At 42.4% G+C, this 17,952-nt stretch overlaps 2 protein-coding genes across 7 annotated transcripts in view; one reads left to right on the top strand and one right to left on the bottom strand.

Annotated features, from left to right (window-relative positions):
• fam49a (family with sequence similarity 49 member A) overlaps positions 1-10,857 on the top strand; it is a 37,073-nt gene extending 26,216 nt beyond the window's left edge. For 2 of the 6 annotated variants that reach the window (XM_061812664.1, XM_061812665.1), the window contains exons 4-12: positions 1,047-1,168; positions 2,720-2,825; positions 2,899-3,035; positions 3,123-3,200; positions 6,546-6,662; positions 6,829-6,908; positions 7,583-7,709; positions 7,790-7,860; positions 8,398-10,848. In XM_061812664.1, the coding sequence (XP_061668648.1) occupies positions 1,047-1,168; positions 2,720-2,825; positions 2,899-3,035; positions 3,123-3,200; positions 6,546-6,662; positions 6,829-6,908; positions 7,583-7,709; positions 7,790-7,860; positions 8,398-8,461 (902 nt within the window). In that variant the 3' untranslated portion in view covers positions 8,462-10,848. Of the gene's footprint in view, positions 1-1,046; positions 1,169-2,719; positions 2,826-2,898; positions 3,036-3,122; positions 3,201-6,545; positions 6,663-6,828; positions 6,909-7,582; positions 7,710-7,789; positions 7,861-8,397 lie in introns of all 6 variants that reach the window. The other 4 variants (XM_061812661.1, XM_061812662.1, XM_061812666.1 and 1 more) reach the window with 4 other exon arrangements.
• Positions 10,858-10,975: 118 nt separating this feature from the next.
• On the bottom strand, positions 10,976-17,272 carry fbxo16 (F-box protein 16). The gene is made up of 8 exons (XM_061812344.1): positions 16,722-17,272; positions 15,067-15,102; positions 14,785-14,991; positions 14,532-14,702; positions 13,863-14,128; positions 12,517-12,628; positions 11,614-11,869; positions 10,976-11,111 (listed from the first exon to the last, which is right to left on the bottom strand). The coding sequence occupies exons 1-8, from the start codon at positions 16,923-16,925 to the stop codon at positions 11,047-11,049; spliced, it is 1,317 nt and encodes a 438-aa protein (XP_061668328.1). The 5' UTR covers positions 16,926-17,272; the 3' UTR covers positions 10,976-11,046.
• Positions 17,273-17,952: the final 680 nt, after the last annotated feature.

Consider the following 17,952-nt stretch of genomic DNA (forward strand, 5'->3'; position numbering starts at 1 on the left):
GTAATGCATTTGTACTGTGATAGTCCAAGATAATGTCAAGTCGACAATAATATTAATAAAAAACAGTTGTCTTTAGCTTTGCCTCAGATCACCCTAAGTTGCCCTACAAATGGTAATTGTATAAAATCAGTGTGAACACCATTTAAAGGCTTAGTACTGTTCTGCAAAATTTAGTGTACTCCATCATGTGCTAACAGTAGCCTAACACAATAAGCGAGCCATCAATTCATCCATTTAAAATAGACATACACTAGCTTTGAATGTTGCTCAGTAAGGCAACATATTTTTTTTGTAACTTTTGACTAAAATGGAAATGCACTCATTGTTGTGACCGGCAAGTGTACTAAACAGTACATCTAGACCATATTTAGAATGGTCTTATAGTAACAATAGGCAAGGTACAATTTGCCAATAAACATTAACAATGAGATTAAGTCATGCACCAAATATTAACGGGGTAGCACAATATGCAAGTCATGAGGTTTTATAAGCTGTCATGTTGGATCTCGCGAGTTCTCATAACGACTGCCCTGTAAGTACACACATTCACTGCAGTAGACCACTTCTAGTTTCTCCCGCACGATTGCAATGCAGTTTCTTGAGATCTTTACACTCAAGCTCACTATTCCAGAGGTTGAGGGAAGCTGCTTTTGATGACTTGAGTTTGATGCCCTTGACTATGGGCCAAGAGACAAAAATGGTTACTGCAGTGAAGTGATGCCTTAGAATTCAACCCAACACTGTTCCATTATGCTGTATGCTTTTCACATCTTTTGACAATTTTAAACTATTTTAGTGGCAAAAACATTCAGCATTTTTCTCCTTTCCCCAGAGTATTTTGTTTTCATGTAGATATAAATGTATTTTAAGTCACAGTATTAAATTTGAGATTAAGTTTAGCTTGCCACTCTTTTGATATTTATACTCTGGCACACCTGACATGATTAGATTCTTGATGTGAGAAGTAATTGTAGTACATTGTTACCATAGATGCATATTGTCCATATACAATATAACTGTTTACTTTGTCAATGTTTCCATGTTAGATGCGCAGCCCTCAGAGGGAGAGTGTGATATCTGGAACCAGGTGAACACCGTCCTCCAGGACTCTGAAAGCATCCTTTTGGGTCTACAAGCGTACAAAGGAGCCGGACAGGAGATCAGAGACGTGAGGAGAACATTTAAAAAAATCCAAACAAGGGCCACCTTCATATCCATTTTTGTACACTTAGACATTATAGTGTATAATAAATTTCCCAGCAGCAGGAACAGCCCCTCATGCTCTTATGGGTGGGCACACAAGACATTAAGGTCTAGCTTTGAGATTCTGGCATTTTTTAGAGATTCATGTTTTACAGTCAGTTTTAAAATTAATGGGATCTTCTCATAACAGTTGTGCTTACCCAATTTTATCTGAAGTGAGACAATTTCAAAATTAATAATTATTGGTAATTTTGTCCAGTTGTTCTAGTGGCCCTTTAATAAGGAATTGGTCATTGGGATTTAGTCAGATGTACCTTCAGTATGTGAACAGAAATGCTGACACTATTTTTAATTTTTCTTTTAAAGTGCCACTGACATCCCTATATATATTGTAAAATAGATTGTTGTGAAAAAATTATATATAATATTATTCACTTAAATATCTATATAAAAAAAATATGAGGGGGAGCGTGTCATTCATGCGCAAAGTTGCGGAAGTCTCACTCGACATCCAAGTGGTAGCCATATTACCTGCTACGTAATTCATTGCTGTCACACTGGGACAGTCGTCATTGAAAAGATGCTGTGCCACCTGCGATGGGAGAGGAACAACAAAGATTTTTAGATTTTTCCTCTTCTGACACCGAAACTGTTTTCGAAGAAGAGAACATCTCACAATCAAGTGAAGTGACGGGGGCAATATTACCCTATTGTTTCAAGCCATATTTTGATAATCGGATCACTTCTAACTAACAACAGACTCCCCGACAGTATGTATGACAGTATTTAGCGTACTCAAGAGGACCCATGCCGGGCGAAACACCAGTGGCCGGTGGGGGAAAGAGCTCCTTTCTCTTCCCGCACGTGCCAAACCACCTCCCCGCTCGATCCACGGACGTGGTGGCGATGAACAACGCCGCCAGAGAGCAACAACAACAAACGGCGTGACCGCGAGCGACGACAACGAATGCCGTGGCCGCGAGTGACGACAACGAACGCCCGGCCGCTAGCAACAACACATTTAACACCCCTGACTTATGTACTTTATTAAGTTATTATGACGCGGATATTTTGTTACTTCTGAGAGGATTACGTCCCCCCCCCACAACTATTTTTTTTAAATAGCTCTATACACACCTACCTATCATTTGGAACCCACAAAGCTCTCGTCCTTTGCGCCTGTGGAATAAATTTTTCATGACAAACCTGGTTTTTTGGAAACATTTGAAGAGTGAATCCATCCTCCCGAGTGTTTGAGCAAGAGACAGCAGGAAAAAACAGCTACTTTTGTCAAAGCCAACTTTTGCTTCTATATATTTAGGGATGGTTATGAGCATGTTTCACCACCTACTATAGTAAATGAGTAAACTGTAGCGCAATTCCCCCCATCTATGATTAGATCTATGACTGTGATGATTCATCAACGACAGAACAGACAAATTGGTTTATAGAGTACAATTACAAGATATGTTTGCACCTTCTTGGTGTAATAAATAATCTTATGCATCCTTTTTAGGCAATTCAAAACCCCAGTGACTTCATGCTTCAGGAGCGAGCCTGGAACTCAGTGTGCCCGCTTGTCATCAAACTCAAGAAGTTTTACTGTTTTTCTCTGAGACTAGGTGTGTAGCAATGTCTCAACATTTTTATGGTTTATTCAGGAACCAACAGTTTGGATTTTGTATTTGTGTGCAGAGGAGGCTCTACAGAGTTTGTTGGAGTCCCTGACATGTCCACCCTACACGCCCACTCAGCATCTAGAAAAGGAACAGGCGTTGGCCAAACAGTTTGCAGAAATCCTTCACTTCACTCTTCGCTTCGATGAGCTAAAGGTGCCAAATGCTGCATTCTCACTTGTTGATGTGATGTCAATAGTCATTTTGTACTCAACGGTTTGACTCATTGGTTTTCTTCCTCAGATGAGGATTCCTGCCATTCAGAATGACTTCAGTTACTACAGAAGAACCATCAGTCGAAATCGGATAAACAACATGAATGTAAGGTGTTTACAAGCCTAATTAATATGAACATAAGATTAGTATATTTGTACATAGAGCCTGGTACACATAAAACAATTTATCATATCTTAATCGATTTTTAAAATGTGAGGGCTCCTCGAGCCGTCACTTTATCGTGGTGGAGGGGTTTGTGTGTCCCGATGATCCCAGGAGCTAGGATGATCCTAGGAGCTAAGTTGTCAGGGGTATCTTGCCCCCGGTAGGATCACCCATGGCAAAAAGGTCCTAGGTGAGGAACCAGACAAAGTACGAATCCAAAACACCTATGACGAGTGCAAAATTAAATCTTAGTTACCCTTGCCGGAACGCGGGTCACCGGGGGCCCCTTCTGCAGCCAGGCCTGGAGGTGGGGCTCAAAGGTGAGCGCCAGGTGGCCGGCCCTGCACACTTGGGGCTCAGCCGGCCACAGCCGGCCACAGCCCGAAAGGGTACCGTGGGTCCCCATTCCCATGGGCTCACCACCTGTGAAAGTGGCCAAAGGGTTGGGTGCAATGTGAGCTGGGTAGTTGCCAAACGAAGGGACCTTTGCAATCCGATTCCCAGCTACAGAAACTAGCTCTCGGGACATGGAATGTCACCTCTTTGGCGAGGAAAGAGCCCTGGTTGGTGCGTGAGGTCCGTCTCTACGCATTGCTTGAGCTCTGGGACCACTCCTCTTAAGAAGGGTTGGACTCTGTTCCACTCTGGAGTTGCTCACGGTGACAGATGCCGAACAGGTGTGGGTATACTTATTGCACCCCGGCTCGGGGCCTGTATGTTGGGGTTTACCCCTGTAGATGAGAGGGTAGCCTCCATCCACCTTCAGGTCAGGGGACGGGTTCTGACTGTTGTTTGTGCCTAGGTCACAGTACTACGAGGTATTATCAACTTTGTGGTCGTGTCATCGGACTTGCGACCTCATGTCTTGGACACTCAGGTGAAGAGAGGGGCGGACCTGTCAACTTATCACCACCTGGTGGTGAGTTGGCTCCGACGGTGGGGGAAGATGCCAGTCCGACGTGGCATGCTCAAACGTTTTGTGAGGGTCTGCTGGGAACGGCTGGCAGATTCTCCTGTCAGAAGGAATTTCAACTCCCACCTTCGAAAGAACTTTGTTCACGTTCCAGAGGAGGCGGGGGACATTGAGTCTGAGTGCATGATGTTCCACGCCTCCACTGCTGAGGCGGCTGACCGGAGCTGTTGCTATAAGGTGGCCAGTACCTGTCATGGTGGCCACCCGCGAACACGTTGGTGGACACCAACAGTGAGGGATGCTGCCAAGCTAAAGAAGGAGTCCTATCGAGCATTTTTGGCATGTGGTACTCCTAGGCAGCTGATAGGTACCGGCTGGCCAAGCGGAATGCAGTTTCAGTGGTCACTGAGGCAAAACCCGGGCGTGGGAGGCATTCGGTGAAGCCATGGAGAATGACTTCGAAACTGCTTTGAGGAAATTCTGGTCCGGCGTATCAGGAGGGGGAAGCAGTGCACCGTCAACAGTGGGGATGGGGCACTGCTGTCCTCAACTCGGGACATTGTAAGTCGGTGGGGAGAATACTTTGAAGACCTCCTCAATTCCACCAATACATCTTCCCACGAGGAAGTTGAGTTTGGGTGCTCTGAGGTGGACTTTTCTGTCACTGGGGTTGAGCTCACCAAGGTGACTAAAAAGCTCCTTGGTGGCAGGGCCCCTGGTGTGGATGAGATTCGCCCAGAGTTCCTAAAGGCTGTGGATGTTGTGGGCTGTCCTTGTTGACTCACCTCTGCAACATGACGTGGACATCGGGGACAGTGCCTTTGGATCGGCAGACTGGGGTGGTGGTCCACCTTCTTTAGAAGGGTGACCGGAGGGTGTGTTTCAACTATAGGGGGATCAAACTCCTCAGCCTCCCTGGTAAGGTCTATTCAGGGGTACTGGAGAGGAGGGTCCGTCGAGAAGTCGAATCTCGGATTCAAGAGGAGCAATGTGGTTTTCGTCCTGGCCGTGGAACAGTGGACCAGCTCTACACCCTCGGTAGGGTCCCCGAGGGTGCATGGGAGTCCGCCCAACCAGTCAACATGTGTTTTGTTGGCTTGGACAAGGGGTTCGACCGTGTCCCTCGGGGAGTCCTGTGGGGGGGTTCTTCGGGAGTGGAGGAGTTCAAGTATCTTGGGGTCTTGTTCACGAGTGAGGGGGGAAAAATGGAGCGAGAGACCCACAGACGGATGGGTGCAGCATCCGCAGTAATGCAGTCTTTATCGGTCCGTTGTGGTAAAGAGGTAGCTAAGTGAAAAGGCGAAGCTTTGAATTTACCAGTCGATCTACATTCCTACTCTCACCTATGGGCACGAGCTTTTTCGTGACCCAAAGAACATCCATAATACAAGCGGCTGAAATGAGTTTCCTCCGCACGGTATCCAGGCTCTCCCTTAGAGATAGGGTGAGAAGCTTAGTCGTCCCGGAGGGGCTCAGTGTCGAGCCACTGCTCCTCCGCATTGAGAGGAGCCAGATGAGGTGGCTGGGCCATCTGATTCGGATGCCTCCGGGAAGCCTCTCTGGTGAGGGGTTTCCAGGTATGTCCCACCAGAAAGAGACTCCAGGGATGACCCAGGATACACTGGAGAAACTATGTCTCTCGGGTGGCTTGGGAAAGCCTTGGGATCCCTCTGGAAGAGCTGGAAGAAGTGGCTGGGTAAAGGGAAGTCTGGGTAACCCTGCTGAAGCTGCTTCCCCGCGACCCGACCCGGAAAAGCAGTAGAAAATGGATGGATGGATGGATGGATGGATGGATGGATGGATGGATGGATGGTTGGATGGATGGATGGATGGATGGATGGGATACCAAGAATAATGAGGAAAATATTGGCGTGTTCTTGCCACTCTGTGTTGTGTACTTGAGGTGACCAACAGAGCATACGTCGCTTACAGCAGTGTTCAAAATAATACCAGTCCACTGTGACTAACCGTATTAATCCATGGGCATGTTTCTCTTACTATGGTGTTGGGCCTATTTATCGCATACCAGGGATCACGGATTGTTTTGCATATGTCAAAATACTTGAAGAGGTTTGAAGCACATTAGATATCCTCACACTCATCTCTCTGGATAGCGCTCATCTCCATTACACGTTCCCCAGCCACATCGAAGCACCATGTTTCTGAATCAGATATAAGCAGGACTAGAGGCTTAAAGTAACCACGTGCTCTTTTTGTTGGTGGGTAAAGGATCGTGGCTGTAGGCAGCATGGGCGAAGTTCAGAAAATGACGCTCACTGATTGGTCAAAAGGGAGCTGTCAATCATTCTCACGGATCCATCCATTGATGTATCCTGATTATTGCGGAATGTTTTTCCATTGTGATTCTGCAGCTGGATATCGAAAATGAAGTTAATAACGAGATGGCCAATAGGATGTCCTTGTTTTACGCCGAGGCCACGCCAATGCTAAAAACTCTCAGCAACGCAACTACAAGCTTTGTGACTGAGGTAAACCTACTTTTTTTAAGAATTCCTGCATTGGAAACATTGTTGAAATCATTCCGGAATATAATTATTTTGTATTGTTTATCATTTGCAACACATTTTTTGTTTTTGCACATGTCAAGTGGTCTTATGTTTTTTTATTAATCTATTTAGATTATTCTTTTTGTAGAACAAGACTCTTCCACTGGAGAACACGACAGACTGTCTGAGCACCATGGCCAGCGTCTGTAAAGTCATGTTGGAGACACCGTGAGTTCATATCTGAATGTCACATTGCTTTTATTTTGACAGTTTAATTGAAAATCATCTTTAATCATAAATAATTGCACTTATTTGTCAAACAAAACCTTACAGAAATAGATTAGGTTGATATATTTGATTAAAACACAGTAAACACATCGTAACAAGATCAAGTATTTTTATTCCAGCCACAATTACTTGAACTGGAATTCCTATATAATTTTGTGACTATTCTGTCGGGCCCCACTATAGACTGAGCGCATTCACATGCAAGCAAGTGAACTGGGCAATAGTGAACACAAAAACAAAAAAATACATCAAATGACTCCCCACACATCAGGTTACTGACCCCAGCATGCATAATTACCACGCTGCAACAGAAGCAACCCCCTGTGTTTTTTATCAGGAAACACTGTTTCAAGGCACAAAATACACTTTTTTTTTTTAATCTAACCACGAATAGTACTGCCCAAAGGTAAAGGAAGAAGCGTATTGCTCAATAACATAAAAAAAATAGTAATCGGAGAGGATGTGGAAACATTTCTGACAGTCGTTGAGAAATTAGCATATTCAAGTAGAATATCAATTCTTTTTGTGCTGTAATTAAACTGCTAATAGCTAATGTTGTGTCCCATGTGTGGAGATTATCTTTCATTTACCAAGACGTCGTCTTCTGTATTTAGGGAGTATTCAAGTCGTTTCAGCAGTGAGGATACTCTCCTATTCTGCATGAGGGTCATGGTTGGCGTCATCATTCTCTATGACCATGTTCACCCCAACGGTGCCTTCAACAAGTCCTCCAAGATTGACGTAAGTGCCACACGCGGAACTATACACCACACACGTCAGTGCTATATGATGCAGTTCTGACTCGATTATTGTCTCACCAGATGAAGGGCTGCATAAAAGTGTTGAAAGACCAGCCTGCAGACAATGTAGAAGGCCTGTTGAATGCTCTCAAGTAGGTCACTGCCTTTTAAGCATGGGGTACACATACGGTATATACATGTCACGCTTCATGTTTGAGGGGGTACAGTACTCATTAAAGCATACCATCATACTCGCAATAACAATGCCAACTAAAACAATTGCTTTTATTTCTGTAACAGACATACAGATCCTGAAATACAGCTGGTTGGTATCTTGAGATTGGAAATTTGATTAGTTTATTCAAGGCTGTTACTGATTTTGAGTTACACTTCTTAAGTTCTGTATTTCCTCATTTAGTGGTTGGGTATGGTCGATTTTTTTTTTTTTTTTTTTTTTTTTTTTTTTTTTTTTTGAGCATTTCTTTTATTTCTTTGGATTGAACGTATCATTGAGAACGCACCACAAACATACTGCAATGGAGAAGGGAGTCTCTTTTGGTTACTTCCAGACATGGCACTTGGCTGTGGCATTGGAGAGCAAACTGAGGGCAAGAACAACTATTATTGCCACATTTCTGTTGGTATTTGTACAAATTTAAATCTGTGTTGTTCTTATATTTTCTCTTCAGATTCACCACTAAACACCTGAACGATGAGTCCACTCCAAAAAACATTCGGACGATGCTCCAGTAATTTTTTTTCCAATATTTGTATAAAAAAAAATATGAAGAGGATCTATGCTCTGACTCAAAAGGATGTATATGTTTACATTATTTAAAAGACCTTTTAACACTTTGCATAGTCATTTTGTCATTTTTGTTAAAGGTGCATGCTACTCTACAATGATGCGATTTCATGCTTTTACTATTACTAGCTGAGATGATCGCTCATTTCTGTCAGCCAAATCTTTTTTGCCGTGAAAAAATTATTCGCCCACTTCCTGATTTTTTCCTATCACACACAAAGGTTTCAAATCCTCAAACCCATTTTAATATCACTCAGAGACAGATCTTGTAGCCTATTTCATATGCCGTTAGAAATTCTATTTGATTTCCTGATTCAACGAGTATGGTGGTAATTAGGTTTGTGTGTGGCTTGTGATAGTGAACTTATCTTTCCCGAATTTGTGGTTAGTCACAGTGACTTTGTGATTTTTCAAGACCGGGTGCAATTATTAGTTTGACAGCGGGTCTGAAAGGTTTGGATTTTTTTTTTGTGTGTGTGTGCCTTAAAACATTGAATTGTCATTTGAAAACTGCATTAATATTTCCTCGATTTGTCTCATTGATATTAAAATTAGCTTGATGATATGAAACCTTTGTGTGTGGTAGATATGCAAAAAAAGTAAAATCAGGAGGGTGCAAATACATTTTCACAGCACTATATGTATATTGACATTATTCAATCAATTTGCATACCGAATCAGATTCATCAAGAAAATATTTAGCTTTGAAGAGCTAAAAAGTGGAGACAGGTCAGGGACTTACTGCTTAGATGCATCGTCACAAGGATTTGTACTTTTTTGCCCCATCCTGATGTATATCCACTGTGAATATACAGCTGCACATTGAGTGTGCTTGAGCAAAAAGATTGGACATACTGTATTTTTGTTTGGTGTCATCTCTCTGAACTAATTTGTTTAATCTCTTTGTGTACAAAGTAAAGATGAAAAAGCCTTTAAATTTTGTATCATATATTTTTAACAAAACACCTTTTTTAATTTAAAAAAAATCAATATTTTCTTTGTGTTTTTTTTTTTTATTTCATCCGTGTTAATATATTGCTCAATTGCCGGTTTTGATGGATTTTTTTGGGGAGTGTGTGAGGGGGGTGAATTATTTGTAAATTATGACCGAGATTTTTTATTTTTTTTATATACGAATCTTTGATTCCCCTCCCCTCCACATACTTTCATGTTCCCTTAAAACAAACATTTTGAGCTACTGTACTCATTGTAATTGTTTTAGTGGATCTACTGTGTCAAATGTCATGCTGATGTCAACTGTCTATGATCAGTGGTGTGGTTACACCAGCACAGTGGCTGAATTGGTGTGGTTATCAATAATACTTTTATTGCTAATCCATCTGATTCTGCTACATTGCACCAGGGAGCTCCTCAAACTAGACTCGACAATCACATCATTAGTGACTGTGCGACTTATTGTTCAGTTTCATAGGTGGATTACATGACTGTAAATTGTCACCCAATCAATTTGTCTCCACATGTTGTTGTACTGGAGGCACGATGATGAAACTGGTTACAGCATTGGCCTCACAGTTCTAAGGACACGGGTTCAATCCCAGCCCCGCCTGTGTGGAGTTTGCATGTTCCCCTCATGCCTGTGTGGCTTTTCACCTTGCACTCCAGTTTCCTCCCACATCCCAAAAACATGCAACATTAATTGGACACTCTAAATTGCCCCAAGGTGTGATTGTGAGTGCGACTGTTGTCTGCCTCACTGTGCTCTGCAATTGGCTGGCAACCAGATCAGGGTGTACCCCCCTTCCTGCCTGTTTATAGCAGGGTTGGCTCCAGCACTCCCGCGACCCTCGTGAGGATAAGCAGATTGGAAAATGAATGAATGAATGTTGCTGTACTTTGCTATCATTAAGTCTGAAAGAATGGCCATCTAAGAGCAATTACTATGAACCAACCATGAATAGGAATTACTTTTGAGTGACGCATACATATAGTTGAACTATTTATGATTCAATTACGATTCAATAATCACCCATTTCAAATGTGTGTTGTTGTTTTTGGTCACTGTCTTGTTATTTTATATGTATGTGCCCACATGAGCCATACTTTGGATTTGATCTCATGTATTCAACTATGTAATAAGATGTCCAGGACGTTTGCTGTCATGATCACAGGACAAGCTCTTCTGCGGGGCCCTCGATGTGCTACTTACTGTATTGAATGCAGCACTGGGTCTCAATATTTTTCATTTCATTTAATCATTTATGGACTTGCTTTTTATATAAATTGCTTTGGCTTTGTAATGTATTGCTGAAAGGGTTGTATGAATTGGATAATAAAGGTGGTACATTTCTTACTCCATGTTACTTTCTCATGATTGACAGCACTGTAGCATATACAGAGGATTCCTTTATTAAAAGCAATGGAAGTAATACACATTTCACAAAACTGTACAAATAAATTAACTTGGCATCATACAGTTTTTATCACTTTTATCACCACCAATCTTTATAGATTTACAAACCCTGTAAAAATATCCGCTGCACATTCCTAGTGTGCCTGCAGGTGGCGAAGTGTATTAGTCCACGTATTGTGTGAAGGACACTGGGAGAGTCCAAGGCTCAAAATCGAACAGTGGCACACCTGGAAGGAATCATGTTTCTTTGAGAGTGAAATTTGTAACATGAATTGTGTACTCAAGTAGCTCAAATGTAAAGGTCAGATTAGTTATATTATGCAAAAGAACACATAAGAACACTACTTTTGACACATTGCTGCCCTTTAACTGGGTGACACCACCTTGTTGAATTTCAACACACAGCTACTTATGCATCTATGTAAACGGATTGTTAATTAATGATAATTAATTAATAATTATTTCATGTAAGGAGAAAAGTATCAGGGGGGTACCAGCCTATGATATAAGCACAGTAGTCTTTATCTCTGTTTTGCTGAGTTTAATTTCATAAGGTTTTCCTATTTTTTTTAAATGAGCATTCATTCAATGCTTTGTTTGCAGCATAACATGCACAGTCTAAATGTGAGGATAAGATTTTTTTTAAGGCGTTTAAAAGTCTGAATATCTTTCTTGCGATATGCTTACATCATATTCGGCCCAGAGGAGTGACTGTGGATGACGACTTACTGGGTAGGCTCCTGTTCGAGCGGCGGGACGCCCTAAGGGCCTCCACGCTCAGTCTAGGTACGGCCGTCCTCACCGGACCTGGACGTTTCCCAGCATTCCACTGGGCGTCCCCCAGCAGGATCTCTCCCTCCTCCTTGGTGGTGGGGTAGCTGTAACTGACAGACGCCCAATGGGGGCGAGATTGGGTCTGACGAGGAAGAGGAGGAGGAGGGAGAGGAACAGGATGGTGGGGTCTGCTGTTTGACGTGAGGAACATCTATGGGAAAGGAAGGTCAGAACCATATTTTGGAACGATTGATTACACAACTGCATGAGAGAGCCCTTTCATTTATACGAGGGTGGGGCTACACATGCTGATCCCTTTTAATTGGTCAATGGAGAATTGTTCCTTCTCTTCTAAAATGTGAAGGGAATCGTCTTTTGCAGGGTACTGAGCCCTCCAGTACTCATTTCTATCAAACAGGTTTTCGGCCTGTGTGAACTCCGTTCACTGCTGCATAGTTCCTTCTCCCCAAGATATCACTGGATGGCACAAGCACGAATATTTTTCCAGTACATGGGGTTTTGGCCTCATATTTTGGGATTTATTTTCAATGCCAAGATGTTAATTCTTTCAAAAAACAAAATAGTGTTCGCAGGTGCCCAAATTCATTGCTATTTTTTCCTAATCCTCAATATTTAATGCTCCAGTGTCCTCTGTTTCACCTTCTCCTATCATATGAGCAAAAATATGCATCACCTCCTGTCACCTCCCGCTCTGAGCTGTCATCATTAACATGCCTCCCTGTGTAAAAAGCTGCTCCATAATTCATGAATTTTGCTGGTGGAGGATCATCAACAGTTTCGGGGTCACTGTCACACTGAGGTTATTATTGTTACAGTGATAAATGAAGCGTAGCTTACCAGTGATTTAGCTTTGCGTAGTTTGTAACTCATCTCGGATAGCGTTTTCCGTCTCTCATTGTCTGGCTTCTCCGTTTTACTAGTGCAAGCGGTCACTCTGTTCTTGTTCTGCCTGGAGACACGCATCACAGTCTTGACTGACATACACAGAAAAAAGTAAACTATTGTATCTTTTGGGGCGAGGGGTGTCATGAATTGTCATAGGAGTGGTACAATTTAAGTACCACTTTTTTTGGTTTGTTTTTTACTAACCATCAAGGCTAAACTCATACAATATATATTGAAAAATAGATGTTGCTTACTGGCCCCGGAATAATTATCATTATTACATATTTATACATATTAGAATATATTAAGGAGCCTCAAATAATCATGTCAATTTAACATTAATACAATGTGCAACCATAAATGGCACAGTTTTCCATGTTCAAACCTGATTAATAATTACATAAATTAATGAATATCCAAAGCATTGGCCTCACAGTTCTGAGGTCCTGGGTTCAATCCCAGACCCGCCTGTGTCGAGTTTGCATGTTCTCTTCACGCGTCTGTGTGTTTTCTCCAGGCACTCCAGTTTCCTCCCACATTCCCCCAAAAATATGCAACATTAATTGAACACTCTAAATTGCCCCTAAGTGTGATTGTGAGTGTGGGTGTTTATCTCGATTTGCCCTACGATTCGCTGGCAACCAGTTCAGGGTGTACCCTGACTCCTGCCCGTTGACAGCTAGGATAGGCTCCAGCACTCAGTGTGACCCTTGTGAGGATAAGTGGCTAAGAAAATGGATGGATGGAATAGTGAATATCCATACATTTTCTGAGATTCTTATCCTCACCAGTGTCACAGGAGCGTATCCCACCTATCATCAGGCAGGAGGCCCGGTGCACCCTAAACTGGTTGGCAGCCAATCACAGTAATAATAATAATGAAATTAAATATTTATAGCTAGCTGACATGCAGTGCTTCCACTAATATTTTTACAAAAGCCCTCAGTATTGACCTTTTCGCATATTTTCCCAAACCTTCTGTGTTTCTATTTTTCCAAAAGGCAACAAGCGACTTCAATTCCTGCAAAAAAAAAAAAATAAATAAATAAATAATTGAAAAAATTTTAATCCTATTATAACTTTTAATTGGTCAAGGTTTATCTAATGAGGAGTAATTAATTAAGTAAGTTTGATTGGGTCATGTTATGTTATGCACTTTTTTGATGATACAACACAATCGTTTATTCCTTTTTTTTTCTGTTTGCAAAGATTCAGCACGGTTGTTTTTCCCTTTAAATGAGTGATATCACTGCTTTATATAACTTCTGTGATCACAGTCACTCCACTCCCTGCCTTACGCTGCACTGGCTTGTCCAACAGCCTCCAAGTTGTCCAGGTAGTTGAAGCGGACCGTGTCCTTGGGAGCCCTGTCAGAGTCTCTCCAAGGCGGAAGCACAAGGGGATGGTTGTCTTTTCTCAATCTGCTCCTGCACACCCCTCCAACTTGCCGATTAGTAGATACTTGAAGACCCCCACTTATGGAGAGCCCTTGTGTCATGTCCTCAGATCGACTGCTGACTCTTACTTCATCTGGACTCGCCGTCCGCTGCTGGGACATGGCGGCCTGCGAACAGACATTATCTTAAGAAACTATTGTGCTCAAGAGCCAATTCTTTTTTTTTAAATTGACAGAGGTCATTTGTAGATGATGAGATATTTTTTCACTACTAAAACCCATGCAGGCACAGGAAGCACATGCAAACCCCACACAGGTGGGGCCGGGATTTGAACCCCAGTGCGCAGAACTGTGAGGCCAACACTCTAACCAGCTGCATCACCGTGCTGCCAAATAAAAAAAAACCCTCCATCTAATTATAAACAAATATTACAGGATTTTCTTGTTCATGCTCAGTAGGCCAGATTGAAGAATGAAGCAGAACTTGAGTGGCCCACCAGCCATACTTTGCCCACCCTTGGATTATTTTGTGAAACGGATGTTACGCAGAGTGACTTTGCATCATCCAAACCTTTCTGGTGGGGCCAGCAAGCAGTATCTCTTGCACAGTGTTGATGTAGTGTCTCTTCCACACGCCCTGCTCAAACACGGTGGGGGAGAAGCTGATGATCCAGCCGAGTCTCAGACACTTGGGCATCCACAGCTGGTCCAGGTCCACAATGCTTTTCCAGCGCCAACTCACCTGCCCTCACGGGTACAAGACGGACATCATGCATTGCATCGTGGGATGTGACAGGCGGATATGCGTGATGGTTCCTTCCTACCCGTGCACAGCGACAGAGGCTGCGTGGGTCCAGGAAGGAGAAGATGTAGAGGCAGATGGCCCTCGGCAGCAAGCACGTGAAGTCAGCGGCCCGCAGGGGCAGCTGTTGACTCACGCAGGCCTCCACAAAGCGTAGCTGCTCCTTTGAGCAGCTCTTGACAAAGTCATGCAGCACCAACCGCTTCTGCTTGTCAGACCACCTGTCAAACTGGTGATGAGCACATGAAAGGCCATCAAATCAAAAGAAGAAAGAGACCCGACCCGGTGCTGTCTCTTAACGTACCCACTTTGACAGAAGGCTTCGTCTCTCTTCAAAAACCTGAGAGAAAAAAAGCCAAGTTGTTATTTTTTTTCCCCATCAAGTGTTTTTGTTTCAATTGTGATTTGTTGATTCACAGTAATTAATTTATAACAGTCTAATGATCAGCCACTCGTCAGTCTCGTGCTGTTTGCGTATGTGAGGCTTAGAGTTCTGGAAGAAATCAGAAAACAATCAATGATTGTATACATTTCCCCATCATTTCTTTGAGTAGTTACACTGGGCTATGATATTCCTGGGGCAAAAATACTGCGAAAGTCCTCACTGCATCATTACCTATTTAGGACATAAATGGCATCCTGCAGCTTTTGCAATCCTCCTGCTGTGTTTTAACGAACTCAAATTCCATGAACATATCAAAGCAAACATTTTTTTTTCCTTTTTAACAGCAGAAGTTCCGGTTGTACATCCCTATAATCACCGTACAATGCAATGCCATCAATGTCACATTTTGCCTTTCTCTCCAGAATTCTCCTGTAAAAATTGTATCTAAAGGTTTTCTGATAAAAATGTTTTGTTTTTTCTGCGTATGAGGTGCTCTGTGGGCAAAAAAATAAGACTTACGTACCTCTCTTTTTCACCAAGAAAACACACACCAAAACCCTCTCACATTAACTAAAAAAAAAAAACATCTGAAAGTTATTTCACATTGCCCGAAAAGCTCTTATACTCACCAAAAACCTGTAAGACCAAAAATGCAGTAAAAACTCTCAAGCCCACTAAAAAAACTCACAGGCTCAACAAAAAGTCTTACCTGAAGCAAAAAACCTCACAGTCCCATCTCACATGCACAAAAGATCTCTTATAACTAACAAAATCTCTCACATTCACAAAAAGCAATTCTCACACAACCCAAAAAAACATCTCACATTCCCCCCCAAAACCCTTTCACACCAGCAACCAAAAACCTTCACTCCCACCCAAAAATTGCACTCACCAAAAGGCTCTTACATGCAGTAAAATCTCTCAAGACACTGAAAAACCTCTTGCTCACACACGAAAAAAAAAACCCTCTCACGTCACCCAACACATGTTACATATGCTCTACAACAACAACAAAAAAAACTCACTTAAAACAAAAATCTGTCACACACACATAAAACCTGCCGCACTCAAAACCTCTCACATTCACCCAAAAGTTTGCTCAACTCACCAAAAACCTCTCACATACAACCACAAAACTCTTCCACACACATAAACTCACACAACCGAGTACATCTCAAATACAAAAAAAAAAAAAAACACCCACACTATAAAGCTCTCACACAGACACAAAACTCTTGCTCCCATCAAAAAAAATCTCTAACACCCATCAAAATAAAACGTTATACTTATCAGAATCTCTCACACGCAGTAAAAAAAAAGTCCTCTAACAGCAGAAAAAAAAAACCTCATGCTCACCAACAGTGAAAAGCCTCGCTTTTGCTCATACGCAAAAAAACTCTCACACCTGTCAAAAAGCCTTTCCTCGTCACCCAAAAACTCTCTTACTAAACCAAAAAGAAGAAAATAACAGAGACGAAAAATCTTGTTTCTCTGTGTGACTTTTCTTTTTGTCAACAAGTGAGAGTAAACAATTAGTGTTTCTGTGTTGATTTTCGCACGCGAGTTCTTCTGACCTTGTAGTTGGACTGTGGGTGGTTGAGGGGTGTCCAGGCGCTCATCTTGGTCTGCATTTTCGCAGGACTGGCTGAGGACCTCACGTGCGGCATTTTAATGTTCATCTGCCAGCGAGAACGTGTTAAAAGGAACACACGCGCAACATATTTACGTTCTTCTAATTCCCACACGTGTGAGAGACTGCATAGCTCTACTTCTCCCATTGTGAGATATCCGTGGCACGATCCTGCTGTGCGTCAAAGCACACCTTCTGCAAGCCTGTACCTTGCTTTTAGTCATTGTCACCTGTAGGTCCCGTTTCCATTCTGTCAAAATGGAAAATTCCAACCTCTACTTCACGCCGTAAACTTGGCGCTCGCTCACACACTTATGTGTTAAGTGGGTTTCGTCACTACGGCCCCTCTCTCACACACACATGACCACATCTACTTGTGCTCCGATTGAACTCACCAACACTTCTTGCAGGAGGGAATAAATCCAACATGTATACACAACTGTTACTTCTGTGGACCTCTGTCGACGGCTTGAACATCCGTCCACCTAGCTATAACTCTCCTGTCTTCCTCACTCCTCCTCTTCGTAGTTTACATGTTCCCATAGTAACGGTGACTGTGCTTTTGGAACACAGACAGGCTACTGCAAAGCAAACCGCAGTGGGGTGTATGCATTGTGCACTCTGGGGGGGGGGGGGGGGGGTCTGTGGCTCTAATGATGACAAATGTTGGGCAAGAAGGCCAGACGCTGCAGCTGTAGAATGCACTCATGGCGCAAAACATACAGGACAGTGTGTCAATATTTTAGTAGCATCAGAGCAATACCAAAATATGGCGACAATAGAGTATTATTAACAACAATTAACAAGGGAGGCCAAGAGAAGCTACAGTGGATATAAAAAGTCTGCTTGCGGTTCAAACAAGATCGTTTGGAACATACGTTGATAAATAGTAACATTTTTCACTAGTAGTTAGCATGTAGTATTAACTACTAATAGTGTACAACTAAGATGAAATAAAATATCGAGGGCTAGTAAAAATGACATTGATAACATGGCTGTGCAAGTGCACATTTCGTCTTCTAAATGTGTTCAGAAATAAGCAATCACCTTCAAACTCATCTTAAATGGGGGTTAGCACACCCCTGCCATCGTTTAAAATGCATTTGAGTCTTTCATAAATCCTATAAATACTCCTAAAGTATCAAAACAAATTAGTTGAGATTGATGATAGAGAT

The sequence above is a fragment of the Syngnathoides biaculeatus genome, chromosome 23, assembly GCF_019802595.1.
Source record: "Syngnathoides biaculeatus isolate LvHL_M chromosome 23, ASM1980259v1, whole genome shotgun sequence".
NCBI classification, from domain to species: Eukaryota; Metazoa; Chordata; class Actinopteri; order Syngnathiformes; family Syngnathidae; genus Syngnathoides; species Syngnathoides biaculeatus.

Bases quoted from the DNA above. Each gene is read 5' to 3' on its own strand.
- fbxo16 (XM_061812344.1), bottom strand. From the start codon at position 16,925: ATGGGAGAAGTAGAGCTATGCAGTCTCTCACACGTGTGGGAATTAGAA. The intron at 15,103-16,721 runs GTCAGAAGAACT...TTTTTCTCTCAG, and splicing joins ACCCACAGTCCAACTACAAG to GTTTTTGAAGAGAGACGAAG. The intron at 14,129-14,531 runs GTTTGGATGATG...GTCTGTTCGCAG, and splicing joins TTGCTGGCCCCACCAGAAAG to GCCGCCATGTCCCAGCAGCG.